The sequence below is a fragment of the Camelus dromedarius genome, chromosome 9 (assembly GCF_036321535.1).
Source record: "Camelus dromedarius isolate mCamDro1 chromosome 9, mCamDro1.pat, whole genome shotgun sequence".
Taxonomy (NCBI): Eukaryota; Metazoa; Chordata; class Mammalia; order Artiodactyla; family Camelidae; genus Camelus; species Camelus dromedarius.
Genome location: NC_087444.1, coordinates 7,343,758 through 7,370,093, shown reverse-complemented (window position 1 = coordinate 7,370,093; position 26,336 = coordinate 7,343,758). Strand labels below are relative to the sequence as shown.

The window sequence follows — 26,336 nt, the reverse complement described above, 5'->3', positions numbered from 1 at the left end:
CACACAGAAAAAACCACAGCTTCCTTTGCCTTCATTAGGTTACCACAGACAGCAGCTTTGAACAATCCTGCCCGGATGGGTCCGAAAGGACAAGGCTAAGCTTTGGCAGAACAAGGCACCGATGATAAACCAAATAACTATTGACTGTCTCAGTCTGAATCTTAGTTTTGATCTGAGAAGCCTGGGAGCCACAGATGCATGTAATATCCGCACTGTCACTTGTCAGTAAGCTGGGTGGAGAGTTCTACCGAGAAAGCCACCGTTAAAGCAGAAGTCAAGCCTTTACCCAGGATGCCTGGTAGCAGACATTAGTGTCATATAAATATACTTAGTATTTTGATATATCTGAATCATGTTATTTTAAAATAGTGTATGCTTCCTTATTTTTCCTCTGAATCGCTCGTTAGAGTCTCTCTTTCCTAGCAGATATACGTAGGGTGGGTGCAAAAGTTTTTACCCATCTCCTTTTGACTCAGTTATCAGAACATTCAGCAGCTGCTAGGGCAGAAGCCCCCAGTCTTAGAGAGGCTTCCTTCACTGCACTGCCAGTCTGCACAGCATTAGTGCAATTCAGATGGAAATCCTGTAGAAAAGCAATATTGCTAACAGACTGCACTTTCCCAGAAAATCTGACCTCCCAAATTTGATTTATTTAACATATTTGCATGTTAATGGATTTTTCTGAAAAGGGTAATCTCATCAAGATGGGCTGCTGTGGTTTTACTGAGTAATTCACAATCTTCCGCTCATTTATATGTATTTATTAACATGCAGAATGAATATTTGCACAACGCACGGGCACATATGGAGGACGACCACCTGAGATGCACGTTTACAAATTTCAAAGACTGAGCACTTGGTATTCTGACTCCTTTACAGATGTTCCTCCTCTAGTTTAATATAGTCCACTGAGTCAGTTTCCCGGTTTTAAGGTGAACGACAACCAACACATCTGCGGTACCCTACAGCTTACAGTGCACGCTTTTCACATGCATTAACTCATTTAATAACATGCCTGACATCTTGGGAAACTCAATAACCTTCTGAGGCTACAAGAGGACCATCTGAAGGACCAGTTCCTCCCTCCCCAGACTGTGTCACTAACCTTCAGCGATGCAAGTTCCTAAACCAGTCCTGACTAAGCTGTCACATTTAGGTATGGCCATGGACATGGTCAGTGGGTGTGGCCAGAGGGGGACCCACTACCTGATATAACCAGATTAAATTCCGGCCCTCTCTCCATCCACCAGCCCGAGCCTCCTTCCAAACTCCATCCTCCAGCCTCAGGTGGCACAAACGTGTTATTTTCCAATGTCTCTTTCCTAGTTCTCTAGTCCGTCACGGGAATGGCATGCTTTCCCCTAACCACTGGGACAGGCTGCCTGTTTCTGCCCACTGCTACCTTGAGAAGGGGCCCTAGCAGAAGTCAGTTTATTTACATTCTCTCCAGCTATCGGATGGGAGGTTTCTATTAATATGCTGAATTCTTGTTTGAAATGTTCACAATATTCCTTAGGATAATATACACACACACACACACACACACACATCCCAACTTCAAAAGAATGTTGCAGGTATGTTTCAGTGTTCTTTATTCCTAAGCATTGTATTCTAGCATCTTTCAAATGCACATAAGGCAGAATTTATACCATTCCTTATGGGATTAAAAAACTCTCACAAAGTGTCACCTTTATGTGTAAGAACAAAACTATAAAAATTTCAAAACTCCTATTAATACAGTGATGACTTTTCTACAATTGTCTAACACTTCAAATATTTCCTTTTTTATTTTTTATTGATGTTTTGTGTACAGTTCTATGAATTATGACCCATGTGTATTTCAGATAACCGTCACAGCAGGTAGGCTGCAGGCAGCCCCACCAGCCCAAAGAACGCTCTTGTGCTATTTCTTCATAGTCACACCACACACCCACTCCTAGCCTGTGGTAACCACTGATCTATTCTCTATCACGGTTGATGTGTCTTTTCAAGAATGACATAAAAATGGAATTGTACAGTATATAACCTTTTGAGACTGGCTTCTGTCATTTGGCATGAATTTGAGATTCATCCAAGTTACGGAGTTTGATTCTGTTTGACTCCTGAGTAGTATTCCTTAATATGGATATACCACAGCTTGTTATCTATTCAAGTGTACCTTTTAATATATTTGTATTAAATACAAATGGCAGCTGTAGAATTGGCACAACATATTAAAACTGTCAATAGGATACAACAGAAGTTTCCTGGGAACCAGCCAGATCTAGATTCAAAAATCAGTTCTGTGACGTATTAATCGTGGGCCAGTAGGAAAGTCTCTCTGAGATTCAGATTTGGCAAAGTGAGGGGTAATGGAACTGATCTTGTAGGGTTCTAAAAATAATTAAATACTACTAAAACATGTGAAGTGTCTGGCACATAGTAAACAGACAAATGTGCCTGTATTACCTCCCATCTGCCACTAAGTTAAGGTAGCATAGTATATATTTTTGGAAGTTTTTAGCCTCCTGATCCTCAGGTGTGGAAACTCATAATACTGACTTTATTATCATCTGTTTTGTGAGCAGATGGGAGGTAATCTAGCCTTACTATGGCTGGTTCAGATCTTCACAGAGTGTAAATTCTTAATAAATATGTCTTTAAAGAAATGTAAACCACGAGTTTGCATGCTTTTCTAGCACAAGGTTATCTTATGGAATAATTTTCTAGAGGCCAGAATCTGGTAAGCTTGTTTAGAGCAGCCCCAGCAGAACAGGGGGTCCCTGTCACCTGACGACGCCATACAACAGATGCATATATTATCTGCTCCTTGTCACACGGTCCTAGCCAGCCAGAGGGAAGGAGGCAACATTTAAACACACAGGCGGCTTGGGTGATTCAGACAGCCCTGGTAAAGCCTCTGATGAAGCTGATTTGTAAGCATTCTTATCTCACTTGATACTGGACTCCATTACTTGCCAGTAATTGATTTGTTGCAATTCCTGGAGCGTAGCATCTGGCTTTCTTATCAATACGAGCAAGAAGCAGCAATTAAATTTCTGACCCAAAGGTAAAAAAAAATACATGTGTGCGCTTAGCCCAAACTGCCCATGTTTTATTCATTTTCTACTTCTGGCTGCATAACTGAGTAAGACTGTCCTTCGGATACCGGCATTTATAATCTGAAAATCACGTTGAGGAGGATTTTAGAGCAGTTGTATTGCCAAGGAAATCGTTAAAGTTATGTGCATTGATTCCATTTTAACTCATGCTTTCTGACTTTAACAACGAGGTAATAAAAATTTACATGGTCTCAAACAACTTTAAAGAGTTCAGCTGGAAATCTATCAGATTGGGAGGCACGCACATCATTAAAAAGTGAGTAAATATAACTTTTTTCCTAATGTTACAATTTATGAGATAACCACCTGCATATCTTGGCAATCAAGCATATCTGTACTGATGCTGTACAGGCTGATCCGTTTGAAGTTGCCAATAACCAACTATTTTTCAGCCGCAGAAATAGCAATTTCGTGTGGTTCAGCGTAATTAAATATTCTAATATAATGAATTGGGAGAGCAATGGGATGCTGCTATGAACTGAATTATGTCCTCCCACCACTCATACGTTGAGGCTCTAACCTCCAATGTGACTGTACTTGGAGACAGGGCCTTAAGAGGGATAACTAAGGTTAAATGAGGTCGGAAGGCTGGGACCCCAATCTGATGGAACTGGCGTCTTTGTGAGAAGAGGAAGCGTACCTCTCCACGCGAGGACAGAGGGAAGACAACGTGGAGATGAGGTGGGGAGGTGCCGTCTACAAGCCAGAAAGAGAGGTCTCGCAGGAAACCAACCCTGATGGCACCTTCCTCTTGAACTTCCAGCCACCATAACTGTAAAAATACGAATTCTGCTGTTTAAGCCACCCAGTGTGGTATTTTGTTATGATCACTCACGCAGACTGATACCAGTGTCAATCCCCAGTCCTGAATCTTCCACTCTTGGTTCAGTAGCTAAACTGGATTATCTGACCTTAAAAAGACAGGGGGCATCTACCTCTCAAGCCTATGGTCTCATTTCCAGGCCCCTCAACACCAAAATGACTGTGTCACTCCAGAGCAGCCTGTTTTATGCTGCTGCAGAATTCCAAACAGCTGTCTTGATTACTAAAAACCTGATGCACTCCAATGGGACCTCACATACACTGGAAGCCTCCGTTAAGTGGACTAGTTTCAGTGGCAGCATTGTGCACACCACTTTCTGGAAAGCAGGTAAACCAAGACTGATGCTGTCACATCTCTCCAGTAAACGGGGGACGGTGGGTGGTTGTAAGGATCAGAGATGTGTGAGTAACAGCTCTCCTGTTTCAGCATGTGGTAGTCAATCAATAAACAGTATTGTGGTTTCAGGTAAATAAAAATATATTTCAGGTATTTTTTCCACAAAATGTCCAGTGTATCCTACCATCAACACCTACAAAAATCAGTCTCCTATGTCTGGAACCACTATGGTAACGCACAGTAAGAACTGAGCTTCAAAATAATGGCCCTATGTCAGATCATCATAGAAAAATGTGGTATGTTCAGCACTTTGATGACTAATTTAAGAGTTTTGACAAAAAACGTACAGGGTTTCTATTAATAAAAGCAGTAGTTCCCAAGGATACCCTATTTTATGAGACTTTTATGAAGTTAATTAAGATTTTACTATTCAGGTTCTTCTGTTTTTACTGGAGAGCCACATGAGCCAAAAGAAGTATTAAAGCAAGTCATCAGGAAGTGGAAAACAAAGGACAATTTTTTATCCTTATCAACGACATTAAATTGAAGACGTCATTACACACTGAAGCATTGATTAGAATAATATGATTGATATAATAATGAAATACGATTAATTATACCCGATTTAATAAGAAAGTAATAATCACGAGAGTAAACAAGACAACATGCACTGTGATTGCTCTCTTCCGAATACTTCCCCACTTCCTTCCAAAGTGACACGATCTCTAAACATTTACATGGTAATGCTCATTTTTCTACTACATCTCCCAATTCAGCAACCAAGACATTCTTTCTTTTCTTGACCAAAAAATTACTTTCCTTGCTGATAGTTGTAAATTTGTATGCGGGAAAAAGCCCAGTAATTTAATAATCCATTCAAGGATGATGAAATTTAGGGCAGAAATTCATCACGCCAGAAGCTTTTGTGCCCTCACTAAAATAACGTTCTGAAAAAGCCGTCTGATTCTAAACGAATAGTTGATTATGGCCCATGCGTGAACATCAGTAACTGTTTTGAGTGTCTGGTTTCTGTTATATCTTTGTTTCAGTCATTACCTAGTGCATTGAAGGACAACCAAACAGATGCAGATTACCATTCACAAGCCGCATCTTTGACAAAGGACCCGCAGCTGTCATCAGCATAGTCTGCCCCACACGCTCCACATCATGGCTAAAGAAATTTTGTTTCTCAAAGTGATGGCAGGATTTGTGATTTTGTTTAGGACGGTTTTCATTTATCATAGGGCACATAATGACTTTCAGGTGTCTTCAAGTAACGTGAAGTGACAAAGACAGTTCAGCAGAATTTTATGCAGGCACATTTCCAAATATATCAATAAAAGTTTTGCTGATCCAGCAGAGGCAGGATTAATTATACCAGACGAGTAACAATAGCCATAATGATCATTTATGGTGGTGAATGGCCAATGTTGTGCACCACATCTTGGTGAAGCAGGCAACATTAGCCTCATTTTAGGACACGACAGAAACTGAGAAATTAAGATGACTGGGCCAAGGTCCCTCAATTATGAATTTACAGGGCAAAGACACAAACTCAGTCTTGTGGAGTCCTCAGTCCTTGGGCTTACCCATCATATTTAACTGACACACTTCTATGTTCTTATCCTTAACAGCTGTTTAAATTCCTTCTTAGGGAACTAGAATATTTTGAAACCTCCTCTGATGTTATGGATCCATAGATTTATACTTAACAAAACAGTGTTTTTTTTTATCATTGAAATATATGGTAAACAATTCAATGTTCACATACATGGTAACAGACCACACAGCAGTTAATCTAAGGTTTTAAGGTTTTGTGAGTTGGAACTCAGTCAGTGACGGGGACAAAATCCAGGACCCACACAGATTAGGTATTCTCTCTTCCTAATTATAATACGTTTTCTAATGCAGATTGTCCAGTGCTTTACTATTAATGAAGTGTTTTATAAATATAAGCCTTTCATTAACCCAGTTTTACAGATGAGCAAACTGAAATTCAGAGAGGCTGTGTCATGCCCACACAGTTTAAGTATTAGCAGCATGTTCCTATTAACTTCTGCTGAATTAAGAATTTAAAATTTTAATACAGGAAATAATTTTAAATAACAGCACATTAGTTAAAATTTTCTGTTCTTTCCCAGCTTTAACATTTTACAGTTTTTGGCTCTTTTACTTGGTCCATCAATTTCACGCCTGTGCCTTTGGTGAAATGTAAATAACTGGGTTTTCTAGTAAAATACGTGCTTCATTTGTGATCACTGTTTCAAAAGTGAAAATTTTAAATATTGGAAACGTAGAGGAATAGAATAGCTGTAATACAGTCCCAGAGTTGGGCACTTTAAAAATATCTTAGTGGTTCTAGCTGAAGAAAAGTACCATTTATCCAGGTCAGAAGCATCTTGCTTTTGAGATAAACATCCCATTACAGCTGGAAACTCAAAGACAGACATACAAATTACTATCTCAGCTCTATTTCTTCCTGTTTTCTTGAGAAAGCAGTTACCTCCTAAATTAAGCACTGATGATCATACTGTGAGAATGCAGATGCTATGACGTCAAAAATAAAGAGATCAAAGGTGTAATCCCAAATGTTCCTAGATCTCTTTCGTTTGCCTTTCAGGATGTTGTATCTTTGAATGTATATGAATGTGTTTAAGCACAACATTTCTCGAATTAACCAGTCCTACATATTAATTCTTATTCAAGCTTCAGGCGTGTTCTCCATATCAAATTGTCTGGAAGTTAGTAAACTAGTTAGTGTATTTGTTCATTCTCTAGATTCAAGTCAATAAAGATCTGTTAAGATATTGCCTTTTGCAGTTCCATAATTATTAGAATGAATTAGCAGATGCCCTTACTTATTCCGAATGCAGTTATCGGGCCTAAGAAAAGCCTTTTTTCCAAATCTATTTCCACCACATCTTCTACCAATCTATATGTTAATATTTAAAGTTCCTCATTGGTACAAAGTCATGCAACTTGTCACACCCATGAATCTCCTTAAACATCTCTAGCTCGGGTTGAGCATTACAAAAACAGATTTTTGTTGTTTTTAAAAAAGGATTCTATTCTTCTTTGGGGGAGCTTCTCTAGTCCATCTTACATAAAGCCTTCTGAATTCTTTATACCTCACCATCTCAGCTACTCATTGAAAGTAATGTTACTTATCTCTGTTTTTGCACATGGAATGAGAAAATTTCAGGAAAATGCCTGGGTTTACCTCTGAGTTACCTGAAACGCATATACACCAATGTTTATAATTCTGTATCTTATTTGGTCCTTGGAAATGCTCGGGCATCTCTGCCACAAACATTCTGTCTACAAACTAATGAGGGCCAAATCCTCAAACCTTAACAGAAAATCTCAATCCGGCTCCCCATACTCACAGATTTGTTGTTCAGAACCCAATTGGTCATAATCTTGAGAAGCCAGGTTCACCTCCTGTTTCCTTCTAGCAGACACCTTAGGTTCTTAAAGTTAAAGAAGGTCATACATTCACTCAACTAGCCATCCACAGATATTCGATGCTTGGCTTCCAACGACTATTCAGTTGGTCTCTGTACTTGCTACCAACATAAAGGTCCCCTCCACCCTGGCTTTTTGTACATCTGTCTGCTAGCTATAAAAGTTATAAACCATATAGACATAGACAAGGACCACATCTTCCTATGCCCATGTGGCTTCTTATTCTTACTAGGGCATGAATATCCCGGTGGAGAGATGGGAGGCTTTGGAATTGATAAGTGATTCCCCTAATATCTGCCCCAGTATTTATCACAGCTCATGTTTTATAGGTGGAGAGACATGGTGGGATGGAGTGGTTGTTAAGTTGTGCGCAAGTAAATATACTATGAATCCCTGGAAGTTGGAAGATAAAATAGTTATAAATACCACATTTTGGACCTAGATTATCCACTTTGGTAGGAGCTGAGATGGGGAGAATTTGAAGGACAGGACAGTGTTTTGTCAGGAAAGACCGACCGCTATCATACATTTGAAAGTACAATGATATGCCTAAGAATTAAACTAAATTAAGTGTTTGGGCAGGACCCCAGAGGATTAAACATGAGTAATGCCATCTTAAATCTAGAAACAGAAAGTTAAATTAAGAATTGAGGCAAGGTTCCAAAGGAATCTTTGAGGTTGAAAATACGTATTTAGGAAAAGAATTGGCTTAAATGATTTATAAGAAAATAAAGCGAGGAAACACCCGAAGTATGTACCTTCTTTGTGCCAGGCACCTTACATACTCTCATTCAATTGTCAAAATAAGCCCAGAGATAAGAAAACTTAGTTCACTGTGTCCCCAAAGAAGCTCAACTCAGAAACGTAAAGTAACCAGCCAAGGGCACATAGCTCATGCTCCTTCAACCACCTTGCAGCATTTCTGCAAGGAACCAATCTGCTCAAATACTCATGGAAGGTTAATTTAATGTTGCTATCTTTATAATGTGAGTTAGGATTCAATATTAACTTTGAATTTCAGCACTGGGTGGTTAGTCAGCCATGCGTGAGTCAACAACACTATCTGACCATCTAACATGTGTAAATGACGGGGATATTAAGAATTCTGAAGGGAAATAATATCTTATTCTTGAGATAGATACTATCTGGGAGAGAAGACAGAATGTGCCCCAATCTAGGGGAAAATATATACTCCTACAGAAATATGGATACACCCAGAATCATTTTGTAAGCAATAAAATGAAAAAGAATTGATTGGTGGTGGGTGTTAGAATGACCTGAGTTAAGGCAGGCTAGATACATGTGTGACCAGAAGTTACTTTTAATGGAATTTAAACAGAATGTTCCAGACATAATGAAACGAGCATCAATAATTCTCATACCAACCCTGTAAAGTCAGTACTAGCATTATCCCAATTTTTCCTGGTGATGAAACTAAGGCAGAAAGAGGTCAAGCACGTGGCCCAGGTTTCCAGAACTGGTAAGTGGCAGGGCTGGGATGTGAACTGAGGCAGGACCAGAGTCGCTGCCCTTACATCACCCTTATACCGTCAATGTCAGCGTGCCGAGTGAGTGCACAGGCTGTGTTTATCTTGGGCCATAGACTGTGCTTCCCTCCCCTTGACACAAAGCTGATATGTGAAGACACTTCCCTGTGTTCTTAGAGGAGTAAGTTCCTTAAGTTATTCAAAGGTAAATACCTACAATGTGCCATACAGGGCTCCCGCTGGGGTCAGCAGTCAACAGGACAGCCAAGGGCCCTGTTTCGTTACACACACAGTAATAGGCGTTCATTACACCCTAACAATGCATGACCATGCATTTTAATTTTGAAAATAATATACATATTCAATAGTTTGAATAAATTACCTACATTAGACTCTCCTTAATCCAGAGTTACCCTTAAAAACTACCCTTTAAAATTAACACCATTTTTTCCAAAAATTCTATTAAGTAGGAAGGTTTGGGGCATTTCCATTTAGAATCAGAGTTGCAGTTTAAATACCCTTACAGTCTTAGAAAGATTTTCTGAATGTAGCACAACACCATGTATCTTTGTGGTAGTTACATTTTCATAATTTAAGCCTTTCTTGTCCATTTAGGAACAGTTTACTCCCACTGCCCAAAATTGCTTATTATGTAGGTTGTTCAGCGTTGTTTACCTGGTAAGCACTAAGTAATTCGTTATTAAATGATGTCTGTAATAACGTGGAGAGTAAAACATTCTACATTAAAGAAATTCACACTGCCATTATTATCTCATCCCTAAACTACCAGTCATCTGCCTAATTTAAACAGCCTTTTAGCCTAAAAATGTTTTTTTTTTCCCTGATGATGAAGACCTGCCTCTAAAAATCATAAAGCTACAACTCATAAAAATGAACAAATCTAGAAATCTGCTAAGGTGAGAAGGGCAGGGCTCTAGTAAGCATTTTCACCTCCTCGCCTTGTGCACACGCTTCCTTACCTGCCCTCTGGGGTGGAGGGTGTGGGCAATGTCCGGCTCCACTAAGCTCCCCAAGCCCACACCCCCTCAGTCGCTGCCTAAGCTTGAGGGCAGGGACCCAAACGGCATCACGAAGCCGGCTCCCTACGTACATGCTACTTACATACCCACGCACACGCGTGCATGCCCAACACATGGGTGTGTTGTGTATGCGTGCGGGGTGAGCCCTCTTTGTCTCCCTCTCCTGTCACTTGACCCCTGGGGAATTCCCGCGGTACCTGGGAAATCAGGGAATGGCGAGTGAGGCAAATGGACCTTCTCCCTTCCCTGGTGGCTGCCACCGCGCGGTCCCCGGAACCTGCAGTGCCTCCTCTCACAAGCAGCTAATAGAGGGAAACTGAGATGAGCGAGGGAATACGTGAACGACGAAGGGGCCGTTATACAAGAGAGCTCTGATTTCCGTTTTTACATACAAAGCCCTAGGCAGCTGGAAGGGAGGCAAAGAAACTCCGAGTGCAAAATCCTCTAAAATGATTTTTCTAATCGCGCCTGGAAACCAGCGCTGGGCGCGCCTCCTGCGCGGGGTTAAGGAATTCAGGGCTGCAGCCCGCCGGGCGGCCCCGGCACCTCGCGCTCCGTGGGGCTGCGCTCGGCAGACGCGTGCACGCAGTTTCCCCAGGCGCTGTGCGGGTTTCCTAAACCGCCCAGCTGCTGCCTCAGAAGGGAGTTTCTAGAAGCAGCTCGTTCGCTACTGCCTCCCCTCCCCCCGCTTTTTGGTTTTTACCCCTGCCGGGAGCTTCTCCCGCTCCACTGCGTCCGCCCTCCGAGGGGTACAGGTGCCGCCGTCCCGGCCGCCGCCGCCCGGCCCGTCCCTCCTCCGGGCGGGCCCGGGGGCTCGGCCCCCCGCAGCTGCATCGCCCACGGTCTCTGGTCGGGGCGCCGCGGCCGCTTCCCGCCGCCCGGGACTCCCCGCCCTCCCGCGCGACCCCGCGCCCGGGCGGGCGGCGCTTGCGGCGGGCAGGGGGCGGGGAGGGGAGCGGGGGCTCGAACGGGGGTAGCCGCCTCCTCCGCAGCCTGCCGGCGCCTCGACACCCGGACTGCCTCCGCCTCGTCCTGCAGCGGCTCCATCCCGCCTCCCGCGCCTCGTCCTCCCGCCGCTCCCGCCGCCCCCGCCGCCGCCGCCGCGCCCCCGGCGGCTGCCTCGGCGGACCCGGGAGGGGGCCCGTCCGCCACCCGCTCGGCTCGCCCGGCCCGGGAGGCGTGCATGCCCCTGCTGCCCGCGGCGCTCACCAGCAGCATGCTCTATTTCCAGATGGTGATCATGGCAGGGACGGTGATGCTGGCGTACTACTTCGAGTACACGGACACGTTCACCGTGAACGTGCAGGGCTTCTTCTGCCACGACAGCGCCTACCGCAAGCCCTACCCGGGACCGGAGGACAGCAGCGCCGTGCCCCCCGTGCTCCTCTACTCGCTGGCCGCCGGGGTCCCCGTGCTCGTGGTAAGCCCAGAGGCGCTCGCCCTCGCCCCGACTCCCTTTCCCCACCCCTGGCTTTCCAGGTTGAGGCCCCTTGGAGGTCGGGGCGCGGCAGCCTTTGCCTTCTAAGTTCCTCCAACTTGCGGGCAGCCCCTGACCCCAGAGGACATTCTTCTAGGGTGCGTCGGGGGTGGGTGCGAAGGAAGCCCCTAGTGTCCCCCCCTGCCACCCCCGCACCCTCCGCGGTGGCTGTACTGTAGGGGGACAAGGAGGGGGATGGGAGGGAAGGGGGCCGCAGGAGGTCATGGGTGGGAGTCGGGGCTGGGGAGGAGGTGAGCTATCGGGTTGAATCTTGACTTCATCTAGTCTGTACCCTTGCGCCGCTGGCCGCCGCCTCCGATTGCGCCTGGAAGGCGAGCAGCTGCTGAGCCCGTGGGAGGGAGACGGTGATCGAGGCTGGGGTGTGGAAGGGACCCCTACTTCCAGAGTCGGGGCGCGTATTCCCGTTCTACCGCCTCCTTCGCTTTCGAAAGGAAGTGCCAATAGGACTAAGCTGACTGGGGAACACATATCAAAAAAAGAAAAGAAAATATATGAGAACTCCTAAATGAAGAGGCTCCAGCAGCGGTGCTCGCTGAAAAGCAGGAGCTGCGCTTAAATTACAAGATGTATTTAAAGGCTGTTCCACTCCCCAGGCAGCTTAAATCCTGTTCTCTTAGAGCCTCTCTGAAGATGCCTTTTGGATTTATGAACTGTGTGTGTGTGTGTGGTGTGTGTGTATGGACACACGCACACACACATATATATATACACATACAGTTATACAGAGGTAATTATTAGGGTAATAATCAGATAACACTTTACATATGTGAATATGGTGCGAAGTTATCAGGAGAACTGGTGGTGTTTGTTCGGAAAACAATATATGGTTCCCTTAATATTGTCGAAGTGTTGGAGGTTCCCTTCCTGTGGTACTGCTTCTCTCTCTTCTCCCTCTTTGGCTCCTTCTCAACAGATAACAAATAGGAAATTAAAAAATGAAGAGGGGAAGGAAAGGGATGTGTTTTCTCCCCCAGTGGTTGAATGTGTAAATTGCAACACTGAATGTTCAGAACATCTGCTTTAGTTATTAGGTTTGGGTATTCATGGTTTCTTTGATTTTAGGCAAAATGACTTAATAATACACAAAATAATGAAAAGTTCCTAACACACATAATGGAATTCCACAAACAAACCAAGGAACTTCTTGTTCCTTCAAAATAACTTTATCACAGCTACTGTGATAGTTGACTTTAAATCCATCTCCAGCATTCTGGTTAGAGAAGTGTTAGATGGTGCACCAAAAAATGTTTCGTTTTGTTTTTTCAATTGTAATTTGCTAAAAATAGGTCAGAACCCCCAAACCCAGCTTCATGGGTGTGTTGTCTCTCCCTTATTTGAAAAGCTGTAAGAGAGAGAAAAAAAAAAAATTGGTCATTCTTGCACCTTTTTGCTTTCTGCAGATGTTGAGTTTCCAGGCTTGTGTTTTCCAGGAGACTAAATAGCTCAGGGATTTGTTTTCAAGGATTATTTTTTTTTCTTTTAAGAAAAAACCTGTCACCTTCAGGACACTGGTTTGTGTACAACTAAAATCAATAATGTCTATAACTCGTCCCTTGGTTATTACCATTCTGTGTCTTATTTAAATGAGATAGCACTTTTCAGATCCTAGCCAACCATCCCTGGTGGTAGGGTCCAGTTAGAGACATTAACATATTAGCCCAAAGAATTTGCTTATTCTCTGCTTAGAGGGAACCACAGAGGGGAAGGGGAATTAATTAGTCATTACTGAGCGCCTGCTCTGTGCTGGGCGGTGAATAGTCTTGGCTGCATATACTTCATACACTTCCAGGAGGTATTGTCTCCAATTAATATTTGAGGACCCTGAGGTCAGCTAATAAACTAGAAACACCGGAAAACAAGAATGGTGGGTGTGCTGTTTGTATGCCCATGGGACTGATGCCAAATGCCTTACTGCTTCTCCTACTTTCAAAGAACATGTTCTCTAAAAGAAGATGAGAGATGGCAGCTGGCATAGGGATCTAGAATATACTTGAGAGATTTGAAGAGGGTCCAACTTGATTTCCATATTTTGATTTTCAGTTCTTTAGTTACAAGAGAGAGGATTTGAGAGTCAGTCTGAAGAGAAGGAAGTGTTGGGTTTTGGAGGCCAGCTGAGCTGGTGGCATGTGTTTTCCCTTCTGCCCTTCCAAATAGCATACTCTCACAGTGTGGAAAGTTGGGAACAGTAATGGAAGCCCTGCCTTCCCATCCCTCCCAAGAACACTGGCTTAGCACAGTCGCTTTGCATGAAAACAGTATTATTACTCATGATGTTAACAGTGCCCATCATTTGTTGGGTTATGTACCCTATGTCTGCCTAACATTTGCATCGTCTATAAAAGCAGTTATTAGTGTTTCCACCTAACCTTTGAGAAAACGGAGACTTAGAAAGATTAAGTAACTTGCCCAAGGCCCAAGGCTAAAAATGTTATACCCAGAACTTTAACCCTACTGTGTCAAGCTCCCAAGCCTGTGCCTTTTCTATTACAATGTGTAAATTGAGTTTACCCATAAATCATTCTTCTAAATATATGCGTCAATGGCATCTCTCTCCATCTTTGACATTTCTTGGGTTGTAGTGATAGAGATACTTCAAAATACATCTTTTAACCTTCAACACTCACTTCTCATCCTTAAAATTAATTTTGAGAAGTAGCTCTCCTGACTACCACAATCTGTGGTTTTGTTTCAGATTTGCTAAATGTATTTATCAAAAAGTGAAAAGCAACACATCTTTCAATTTTTATCACTTTTACCTAGTGTTGATGGGGGCACCTGTTTGGAGGCTAACCAGTTTGGATTCAGACTCAAAGTGCATCCTGCTGTCATGTTAAGTGTCGGGGCTTCTGCTTAACTGTGTAACCTTGAACAACTTACTTAAAGCTCCTTAAGCCTTAACTTTCTAAGTCATAGGATTTTGGATATTAAATGAAATGTAAAATGTATATGTCATCCTTGGCCCATAGTTGATACTCCATAAGAGATCACTGTATCATTAACATTATTAATAAAATAGTAACTCAAAAATGTTTCTTGAATTCCTGTGTTGCAAGCCATGTTAGCCAGAGTAGTGGTTATAAAAGCAATTTCAGAAGTAAACCATGGTCACTGATTCCGAAGAGTTTACAGCCTAATTTGGAAAATTAGGAAGTCACGCCAAAAGCCATAATATAAATCATCGTAATAAAAATGTTATATCTGCATATCTACGTATATTTACATATCTACATATATATACCCAACTCAAAGACGTCTCGTGGGTCAAAGAGGACGAGATCATTTTTATTTGGAGAGGAGAGGAAAGGCTTCATGAATAAAATGGTGGCACTTGAAACAGTGATTGGTTTGTCTTGTTTTAAGTGTGATGTGCAGGAACGCAGGGGTATGTGTCTGAAAAGGAAGACCAGAGTCTCATTACTGAATCCTGGACTGTCAGGCTGAATTTTTCTCAATTTGTTGGAAGTTGAGTAAGACATTGCTCGATGGGGTGGTGTTTTAGGACATTTTGGGGACAGTAGTATAGGGCTCTTCTGTTATTAAAATATCTATATAAGAAAATTTTAAACTCTTTATCCCCAAGTCTACTTTGTGTTGTGAAGTATTATTATTTTAATTGTATTTTCAGAAAACACCTGTAGTTTGGGCTTATTTCCAGATTTGACATGGTTTATAAACTCTTTGAAAACAGATCCTGTTCAGTTTGATAGCATTTACCAAAGCACCACCTACCGAATTTACAAAAATAAACTTAGTGATCTTTGTTTTTCATTGATTAAAAGACCCAGCAATGACAATGGTTTTGTTCCCTGAATTTGGATACACTGGCCACTAGCCACTACTGTTCCTTAGATCTGTGAGCAGCACAGATGATTGAAGGAGACCAAACTAGACCATCCATTTTCATAGAGCCAGAACCAAGACAGAGAAACCAGCCCCGAGCAGGTCAGGTTTGAGGGCTGGGGAACACCTTTGATTCTTTATGCCCGCATCTCCAGGAAAGTCCCTGTGGGCTCTGAGACCCCGAGGCACGGAGCTGCGGCTGCTGTCCCAAGGGTGTTGTGTCACTAAATGCAGTGGAAGTAGATGGTGACAGAGAGGCATCTCACATCCAGAGCTCCATCTCGTTAAATCAAAGTGCCTAACGCTTTCCCACAGATCTCTCCATCCTTGAGCCTTGCCTGGGGTGCCCGCTTTACCGCCACCCATCTCCGCCCTGGGAACACACTCCTATGGTGTGGTGCAGGAGGGAAAACACAGATATTGGTGTCCGGCAAGTCTGGATCCTTATCTTACTTTTTCTCACTATTCTTGTGAGTTTGGGAAATTTTTCTTATTCATAAACTGGAGATTTAAATACCTACCTCCTGAGAGACAGTGCATGTATAGGTTAAGATCACAATTCTGGAGTCAGACAGTTTGGGTTAGAAGCCCAGGTTTTGCCACTTCCCAGCTGTGTGAGCTTGAGCCAGTCTCTCTATGCCTCAGTTTCTTTGGCTGTAATATGGAGATCCTATGGCTATGAAATGAGTTAACATATGTAAGTATCAGAGTAGTGCCCAGCTATATATGTGTTACTTACCATTAGCCATCCCAAGATTGTGATGATTAATCAAGGTGATCTGTTTAAGGCACTTAGCAAAACACCTTTGTTAGCGGGTTCCAGGGTTCTGGATAAAATATTCGAGGCAGGCAGAAGCCACCAAGTTCAAGCCATCACCTGCAAAAACTGGTGAGTCTAGATAGCGAGAATAATAAAACTCAGTCAAAACTCTGTTCTTGGAATCGAGTCAGTGACTTCTGCTTTGGCGACTCCTCCATTTCTTCAGCGGCTTAACACTAGCTAATATTTCCTGCGTGCAGACACGGTGTATCGTACGTTTAATGCATTCCTTCATTTAATGCTCACCATGGCAGTACTTTCTGTAAATATAGGCACTATCATTAAGCCCACTTTATAAAGGAGAAATAGGCTGTGTAGTGAGATTAGGTGTCAGACTTGTATTACATTTTTTCAATCCCATTAATATAATTAATTTTCACAATAAACTTATGAAGGAGACTTGGATGTAAAAAGGTGAGCTGGCCAGTCCAGAGTCCCAGAGTGACATTGCTGGAATCGCCAACGCATGTGCATCCCGTTCTTTTATTATACACCTTTATCCTACCACATTTAACACATCTTTAAAGCTGTTTAGTCATAGGGATTCAATACTAGAAGGGTCACATTTTTCTCAAACCTTGTAACTTCAGTTTCATTTTTTTCTGGTTTGATGGGAAGCTTGGCGTTCCGGTGTAGATAATGGTTTCAATGTGTGGTGTCGGAAGCTGTTTTGTTTCCTATTAAGCTTGAAATGTTGTGGAGAGGTGGGTGGCAGCAGGAGGGACGCAGAGATATTTCTGTTGTTCTGACGTGAAGCCGTGTTTCTTAGCTCTGTGGCACACACCGGTACAGGGCTGCAGGCACCTGCCTTTGTGTGAAACCACCCTTGGGTTCTAGATCTGCAAACTGCGGTGCGCGGAGGGGGCCTCTGTTTCTAAGGCGCGTTCCTTACAATGGGACGTAGCACTGGATTTGGGGGCGCAGCAAAAACACTGCAATTGTGTGCAGAATACCGTACGTGTGTATGTAGGCATGCATTTTTCTAGTAAGAGCCTCCTGTGGCTTTATCAGATCGTCAGGAATGTCCAAGATTCCTAAAAGTTAAGAGCTACAGTTTGAGGGTTTATGGATCTGTTTTAAGCTCCTTCTGTCTCCTGGGCCCTTGCTTTACTTAAATGCTCTCATTCATATTCATTCATTCATACTCACCCTCCTTCTTTCCCTTCCTCCCTCCCTGTATTCCTTTCAGTGTTTTGTTTTTTTTTCTTCACTATCCACTCTCCTTTGCATGCTGAGAAGGAGGTTGTGATTCCTGGGGGAGCAAGGGCCCAGGAATCTGAAACCCAGCTAGCTCTTACTTTCCCTCCCCTCCTCCCTGTCTCCCCTCCTCTCCCACTGTCCCCTCTCCTCCCCTCCCCTTCTTTCTTTTCCTCTCCCTGCCTCCCTCTCTGCCTCCCTCCCCTGTCACTCATTATCCCTGTGGCTTCTTCAGCCAGTTGCCTTATCTGGACAATGTTGACTTATTCCTTCCTACCTTTCAGAGCTGCTTTGAGAATCAAATGGATGTAAATGCACTTTGGAGACAATAAATCACTTCACGCATAAGAGGAAGACATAATGTGAGCAGATTACATGGGTTGTGTAGCTCCCTGGTCACTGGAGATGGTTCTGACTGCTCAGAGCACGGCTTTGCCAGCCTAATACGCATACTCTGTGGTGTGGTGTAGAAAAATGAATAAGGTTTTTATACTTCTTTTCTTATTTTCTTGTGGAAGGAATAACAAAAATAAAATAAAAAGCCAACAGTATGAAATGGCCTAACTAATCATTACAAACTATTACTCTAATACCCATTTCAAAATATTTCAATAAGCTCTGAGTATTGTCAACATTATTATAAAAAATCATCCCATTCACTTGTGTGATTTGAAAGGAATAGTGTTTCCAGGGAGCGAGGTTGACACCATCTGTTAAGCATGCATTGTGTCATATTAATTTTTAAAATTTTACTGGGCCAAAAAGTTATTGTTGGTAAAAGTTTTGAATGATGATCATGAATCTACTGTGTGCTGGGCACAGTGCTGTTACTTGTACAGTGAGGGAGGCACATTCACTGCCCTTCAAGAGTTCAGACGCTGTGCGTGAAATTCCACGTCCAAGCCTCCGTTTTCTTGTCTGTAAGGTTGACACGGTGGTACTTAACATCCTTCTTAATAATTAAATGTAAGCATGCATTAAGTACTCAGTAAGTGATAGCCACTCTTTTAACATAAAAACCAATAACATTTATTGATAGTATGCAGCAAAAGGGCCTCAGGTGCCCTGAGCCGTTTCTGTTGAATGGATGTGGTAAACCATTTACTCATCACAGTAACTCCTTCAGATAGCGTGTGTGCTAACGCAGCTAGGGAGCCTAAGCCATCTGCTCCACTCGGTAAGTGACATCTAGGCTCTGAATCCATTACCTCAATCCGATGCTCTGTCGGCTCCCTGCCATGGCCCACTAATTTGATTTACAGTGTACATGGTGGCATTCCTAGAAGACAGGAGAGAGTTCAAGCATATTGATTATATATCACTGTGCTCTTTGCAATATCCATGTGCCTGTAAACATATAGGCTCAGGTACAGCCAGACATGAAAAGGGGAATTCAAAATCTATGTTCAGGGGAAGGAAGGTGGAGCTCAGTGGTAGAGCTCATGTTCAGCGTGCGTGAGGTCCTGGGTTCAATCCCCAGTACCTCCATTGAGGGAAGAAAAAAAAAAAAAAAAGAAAATCTATGTTCAAAGCAAAGCTTCATTCATTCCCAAGACCAGCGGAATGGGCAGTAGAACTTGCTTTTCCCAGCTCAACGTTTCCATCCATCCAGGTCGAGGGGACAAGTTCTGATGTCACAGCGCTTAACCTGTCATTATGAATATCTTTCTAACAGACTTTGGAAAATCACAGGAATATTATTTTGACTGGAGATATTTTAAAATATGTGAAATGGAGTTCTATATTCAGTATTATCTGAACTATTTCTGAGAATGCCAGTTTTCACTCAGCAGGCTGGTTACTTTTTCAGTCTTATTATGACAGATGTAGTTTCAGAATTAGTGTCAGTAAAAGCATCATGGTTGGGGGAGGGGAAAAACAGAACCCTAGAGAAATTTTTTGCAGATCAGTTGCATTTAAAACGCTAAAGACAGTCTTTTGGTAGACGTTTCTCACTGAAAGAACATGGTTGAGTAGAACTATGTATTTTGGGTATTTAATAAATCTATAATTTCTTGTATGAACTCAGTTTTATCTCCCTTGCTTCTAACCTTTATAGTGCTCCCCCACCCTTCTCCTCAGGAAAAAAGAAATCTTTCTGGAACATTCTGCTGTATCCTTTGAGACCTGGAACCATCTCTTCTGAGCAGATCTTTTCCCCCAGTTGAGATAGCTACATTCTCCTCTTTGGTTCCCTCACCTCTTTGGCACATTATGGCATTGAAATAATCTTATGTTGTGCTTTATGTTGTATTTATTTTTATTCATGCTTCATCACTAGTCTTGAGCATCTCAAAATCAGGGTTTTGTAACCCAACCCAAGCCAATTCTCATCATACCCAAATCTTCGGTTGTTTTTGGTAGATAAATTATCCAAGGACTAACTGAACTTTGGCATGATGACAGTTACTTAGTAACCATTCATTAAAATAGCCAAAATAGGCTATACACCCTCCTCTGTAAGTTTAATGAGCTGGCAGCCTTCTGAGGTGTTCTGAGTGTATAAACCCTGTATAAAAGGTTCAGCAGAACCAAGGTGCAATTCTGTGTCCTCAGATTGATGTACTTCGAACAAAAATCCCCTAAATGTCTGGATTCTAGATCCACTGAGAATAAGTCATTGGGGTACAGGGTACAGGCCTCACTGGAGTCTTACACTCTGTTCATTTAAGGGTAGAAATTATCTCCAAATTACTCTGGTCAATCTACATAGCTTGAACGTCACCAATTAGGAGTCCTTTTTTTTTTTTTTTTTTTTTTTTAGCATTTATCGTGCCAATAAAAGTCACTGCTTTCATTAATAAAAAAAATCATTTTAATGTCCACAATATGAATTTAGTTGTTAATCAACATATAATAGTGAAAAGGCAAAAGCAGCCTCTTCGGAGCGTGACCTTTCTGATGCAGTGCTGTGACTATCGGGACTGCCTCGCTGCCTCCCTTCCTCCTTCCTTCTTTCCCTGAGCAAATATTTGTTGAGTCCCTTCCATGTGTAGCATGCCTTGAAAATAAGGCTTACTGGGGCTACTTGACTTGCTCCAAATCTTAAAACCAGATTTAGAGCCGATCTTCCCCCTTCTCCAGATCTTTCAAAGCAGTATCAGAAAATAAAAGACTCATGAAATCATGGGGCAGTTAAATAAAGATAAAGTAACGTAGTCCTGACACATCTACACGTTACGGAAATAACTTAGCGGCATTTCCTCTCTAAGAGAAGCAGGATTTGTGTTGATGTGACCAGAACCCCTGTGCTGCGGAAAGTGTGTATGGTGTTTCCAGCATAATGACCCCTTTTGTGAAGGATGCTTTCAGCAGTGTCGGCAAAAACCGTGCTTTTCTATTGAGATTTCTTTTTTTTTTTTAACCAAGATTTCAGATTGAGCTTTTTCGCACGTTGGGGTGCACAGAAGCACTCTTGACGCTGGAAGCATCTTGTATTTCCAGAGATCTCATCAAAGCAGAATGCCATGTTCTCCCAGACGTCAAAATTGAGCAGTCTTGGATAAAGGCAGTGCACCTGGGGCCTCATCTTGTAATTTAAAACGAGCTGCTGATATTTCCAGTTAAACAGCGAAGCACTATCTTTGGGTTGGTGACAATGACCTCTTCCTTCACACGTGCCTTTCCAGTGTGGGCTCTGCTCAGTTACTGTAACAGATGAAGAGCCTTAGTCAAAACTACGTGACAACCCTTTTGGTCTTCCACGAAGAGACCTCTGTTTCTTCTTCTCGCTGGCTCCATCACATGGCTCCTTCGGGTCCCCTGTTCTTTTCTCCTGGGGCTCAGTCTAGAGTACAGGTAGAGGGATCCAGTAGACACTTTACTGAGGCTGCACTGGCAGGTTTTTTCTGCCGGTCCATTTTTGGGAAAGATCTGTGGATCCATTGTGAGAGAGATTGTGCTTCTTTGTAGCCGGACTTTTTAGTCATGAAAGAGGCCTTAGAGATCATTTAGTTTCATCTCTTAACTTTCAAATGAATGGTCAGAGAGATTAAATGACTAGCCCAAGGCCAATGAGAAATTACACCAATAGCTAACATACGCCGTCACTTGGTATGCATCGCTCTTTGCTGTCAGTACTTTCCGTGTATTAATTAATTTAACCCTAACAGCGTTGGAGATAGGCACTGTTCTTCTCTCAGTTTACAGATGAAGACACTGAGGCACAGAAAAATTAAGCAACTGGTCCCTGGGCAGAACAACTCCACAGGAGCTTTGAACACAGTGGTGGTTCTCCTCCCCAGGGCCAAACTTTTTGTCATCTCCCGGGCCACTTATGACCGCCTGCAGCGAATCGCTCTGCGTCACAGTGTTAGTTGGGACATAGAGGTGAAGCGTGTGTGATTATTATGATAGCTTTTTTTCTTGTCACTTTATAGTGCTGACTGAAAATATTTTCCTGAATATGATATTTATAATGAACACTTCATCGGTGGTAGTGAAGAGATAGTGGCAGATAAGGAAGAAGAGCATTTAATTCCCGGATTACTTGGTCCTATGATGCCTTCTTTCATGTTGCTGACTTCAGATCTTTTCAAACAAGAAGTAAAAGTACATTTGCAAGTCACTAAAAGTGGATATAACAAAAATCTACCAATTTTTGATACGCAGATTTTAAATTCTTATAATGTGATTTTAACATAATATAATTATCACATTATATGTAATTAATATATAGCTTATCTGCTGCATTTAAGGCATAGTTATTATGTTTGGCATTACTAGTTTGGCATAAGTTTGGCAACAAGTTAGAGGCATAAAAGAACTATTCGGTGGTGTAAATATATTTCAGGGAAAAGGGTAGACATTTATATATTTATGTATTTTGAAGTCTTTTTTTCGAAGAGATATTTTTAAGAGATATTCTCAAAACTTGGTCTAATCCTGCAGTGCCATGTCCTGTAAAACAGCAGTGACCCGAGCAAGCACATTGCTCTGCTCTGCTGTGCTTTGTATAATTCACCCCATTCTCTGTTTCCATCTATTTTAATAATCTCTATTCTTTAATTTGGACAACTCCAATCCCGCCTCTTTCAGAATTCTTTCCTTGATGCGTCTAGTCAGCTGTAATCTATCTTCCCTATAAACTCCATTTTTAGTAAGTCTTTCCCCTTATCTTATATACTTTCCATAAGACAGAAGAGGGGTTGCAGGTGTGGGATGGGGAGCCAGAGAGGAAGCAAGACAGAAGAAAAGGAACGGTAGCAATAATGTGCTATTTTAGGGAAACAGTGAATGCAGAGACTTGGTAATAAATTTTGTATATACAGGTTTCATGATGATCTGAAATTAAAATAAACAGAAGGTGCAGTGACTCACGGGGCTGACAGGCAGCAGACCTGGGCTGTCCCTCCTCTGCTGCTTACTACCTTCGAGACCTTGAGAAAGTCCCATAGCTTTCTGACACCTGGTTTGAAAGGGTCTGCACTCCACCCAAGGCAGAAAACTGGCTCACGGCTCCCAGGGCAGCCTTTCTGCACATGAAGCAAGTCTGACTATGAGGACCCTCTGCCTTACAGCCAAAGTCTGTCTCCCTGTCTTTTGCTCATTGGTCTCTCTCACCTTTGGAAACCATATAGAACCACCTCGGTGCTTTCCCAGTGTATGAAGTTATCTCGGTTCTCTGACTCTTCCTTTATGGAGACTTGTAGCCCTCATCTTGACCTGGCATGAATTTGAGCCCATTTTACCATTCTGGCTGCTCACGTCGGACCTCACTTCAGATGTCCCGCGTCTTTAAGGTGTGGAACCAGCACGGAATGATGTATTTCAGATGTACTTTCACTCCTGGCAAAGACAGCAGGAATTCTGCATATTAATTTTCCTCTAATACATTAGCCTTGGGGTCAATATAAAGTCACCTTATGGTTAGTTATCTCTATAAAGGGAACAGGTTAAACTTTTCATCAAGTGGGCAAAAGCACTGTGTGATCATGTACATTGTTCTCCCATGATCACAGCAGACACTGCTAAGAGATTGTGGCATTTTTCTCTCCAACTGAGACTGATCTGGGCTTTCTTAAGACATAACTCCAGGCAACCTCTTCTAATTGAATTTACCGTCTTGGAAATCAAATGACTATTAAAATGCTTCCAATTGTGTGTTTCCATATACATTGTAGTATATACTACATGGCTATGCATTATAGTTAATAACAGAGAAATATTATGGCCATCAATGATAAATTCCTATAGAGGAGCAAATATGTCTTGTATGTATTTGACTTGCTCACGTGTCATACCTTTCAAATGGTAGCTGTAAGTAATTTGTGTTTTAAGAGAAGAGAATTAGAGAAGCATAAATTAAAGTTATTTTGGATACACATTCACAGATACATCAATCATAAAGTCCAAATTATTTTACCAAAATCCCTCTTTAGTCTCTTACTTTCTTTGCCAGTCATCCCTAACTTCAAATGTTCTCCCCATACACACTCTCAATGTTTTTCATTTATTCAAAGTTATATATAATGTAGTTCAAAATAAATCTGATTTACTTCATATGGAGAATATTTCAAACCCCTATTATTTTGCTTTAAAAACTTTAACATCATCATATTCTGCCTCTCTAACCAGTGTTTCATTTCCCTATGTCTTTAATTGACCATCGCACATATTTGATAACTTGGAATTGTCACTACTTAAACATTTATGTAGCATATGCTCTTTCTTCATCAAGTGTGACATTTTTTTCTATTTCAGTACTTTTTTTTTCTTATTTTCCCCAAAACAAATTGGTTGATTTAAAGTGCATATCATCTTCCATTCTATTTTGTAAATTAAACCACTGGTACATTTTTACATGGGAAATTTGCATATATGGCGAATTAAAAAACCTTTTTGGTGTTCTGTTGTATTATTCAGTGAGCTGGCAGGGCTTCTAAGTGAGATGAGTCATGATTTTATTGTCACTCAGGGTCTCTGAATCGTACTCTGTACATTTTCATTAGTAATCATAGATTAAGAGTTGAAACATTTGACTCAATACATGGAACTGTTTCTGAGAAGAGTTCCTTTCCTCAGAGAGTGATAAAAATTAGTGGTGCTTTAGAGAATGACATTAAAAAGTAAAGAAAGAGTCATTGTTTCTGGGGAAGGCAAATTGCTTACAGCTTCAATTAACTTCAGGAGGAACCAGGAAAATGAAATTAGGATGTCATTGTTTGTGGATACTTTTCATTGAAATTCGGGATTTTACAATTAGAGTGAAATATCAAACAAGAGCAAATTAGTTCCTTCTCCTTTCAAATGGGTGCAAATGCAGTAGCCTTCTAGCAGTCACATTAAAGCACAATGATCTGGTACTCAGTAGTTCATCCCTTTATTTATTCTTTTTTTTTTTTTTAGATCCTCACTACAACCCAGACCCATGCAAGCCCCCCATTTACTCCTTAGAAAACATTGACCAGGCCAAGGCTTTGTGTGTGTAATGGGGTTCTCCATAGTCACAGGTGGAAGAAAGGATGGCTGTCCTCAAGGAACTCAAAGTCCCACGTAGGTGAAGAGTTAAGATATACTAATCCTGGTAACTGACCGTGGGCTGGGGTGAGGAAAAGGGGAGAAGGAATGAAAGAGATTTCTGAGAAGAGGTGATGTTAGCTAGCCAGGGACGAGAGAGGCAAGGGAGCTCCAAGCCAAGAGCAAAAAACACAAAGTCATGTAGGCTGGAGAAACCCTCTCGTTTGAAGGAACTCGAAGAATGTCTGGAATGGCAAGGTGTGCGGCACAGAGGCAGTTAGGTTCAGAACATAAGGATGTTTGGTAAAAAGTACATTACAGTAGTACTCAGAGTTTGAAGTCTAAATTCCCTTATCAGCTTGAAGCGGTAAACCTGTGTGACGCATTCTAACCTCTTAGCCTCGCTTGATCTATCCAGAGTGGGGCATCTAAATCTGCCTGTTTCGCAGAGTAACTTCGTTCCTGTGGCTGATTTTAATTTAGTAAACTAAAGGAAATACATTAGAACACTTTTTAGAATTTTAAGAAATCTAAGGCTGTATTCATCACATGGGTCCCGGCTGGCAGGTGTCTTCTGGAGTACTTATATTTTCCTACGTTTAAATAAAAATACCACTGTGAAATAAACTTTTAATTAGATAGTCACTAAGAAGTTACCCCCTCTGACACACATATGAGATGGTTTTAAGTCATTATTTGCAACATGGACAATGCTGGAAGATCAATATTTGTACCATTATGAAAGCTTAGGTTAGTATGCACAATTAAAATTTAAATCGGCTAGGATATTTTTGTTACTATTGCTATGTTTTATTCCTATAATTAGGTCATTTTGACTTGCGTTTTGTAAGTTATGTAACAGGTGTGCTCACCTGTTTAGTAAATGTCTCCAATCTTCTCATTTTACATTGGAAATTAAAGTGGAAAAATACGCATCTACACGTTGCTCTGGAAATGTGAGGATAGTATAGTGCAGTTCTTTTAGAAAGCGTGGATTGAAATTTCTGTGTCATGGAACTGTCCTATTCTTGGTAGGTAAAACTCAGATTTTTCCAGTTTATGGTATTAAGGATTAAATGTGCTTGGTTTTCTTGCAAGATGCTCTGTCCTTCTAAATTTAGTCATCTAATTAAGATTTCCATTCATGGGAAATGACTTTAAAGAGCACATACGACAGGCTTTTACACAAACAAGCTTTGATTGGATTAATTGGATTTGCATAAATTTTATGATGTGAGTGTGCTGGAGTCTTGGCCTCATTCGCTTCGAAG

At 41.8% G+C, this 26,336-nt stretch overlaps 1 protein-coding gene across 5 annotated transcripts in view; it reads left to right on the top strand.

Moving 5' to 3' along the window:
- The first annotated feature begins 11,346 nt into the window (after positions 1 to 11,346).
- PLPPR5 (phospholipid phosphatase related 5) overlaps positions 11,347 to 26,336 on the top strand; it is a 102,194-nt gene continuing 87,204 nt past the window's right edge. For 3 of the 5 annotated variants that reach the window (XM_064488749.1, XM_064488750.1, XM_064488751.1), the window contains exon 1: positions 11,407 to 11,672. In XM_064488749.1, coding sequence (XP_064344819.1) covers positions 11,436 to 11,672 — 237 coding nt within the window. In that variant the 5' untranslated portion in view covers positions 11,407 to 11,435. Of the gene's footprint in view, positions 11,673 to 26,336 lie in introns of all 5 variants that reach the window. The other 2 variants (XM_064488752.1, XM_064488753.1) reach the window with 2 other exon arrangements.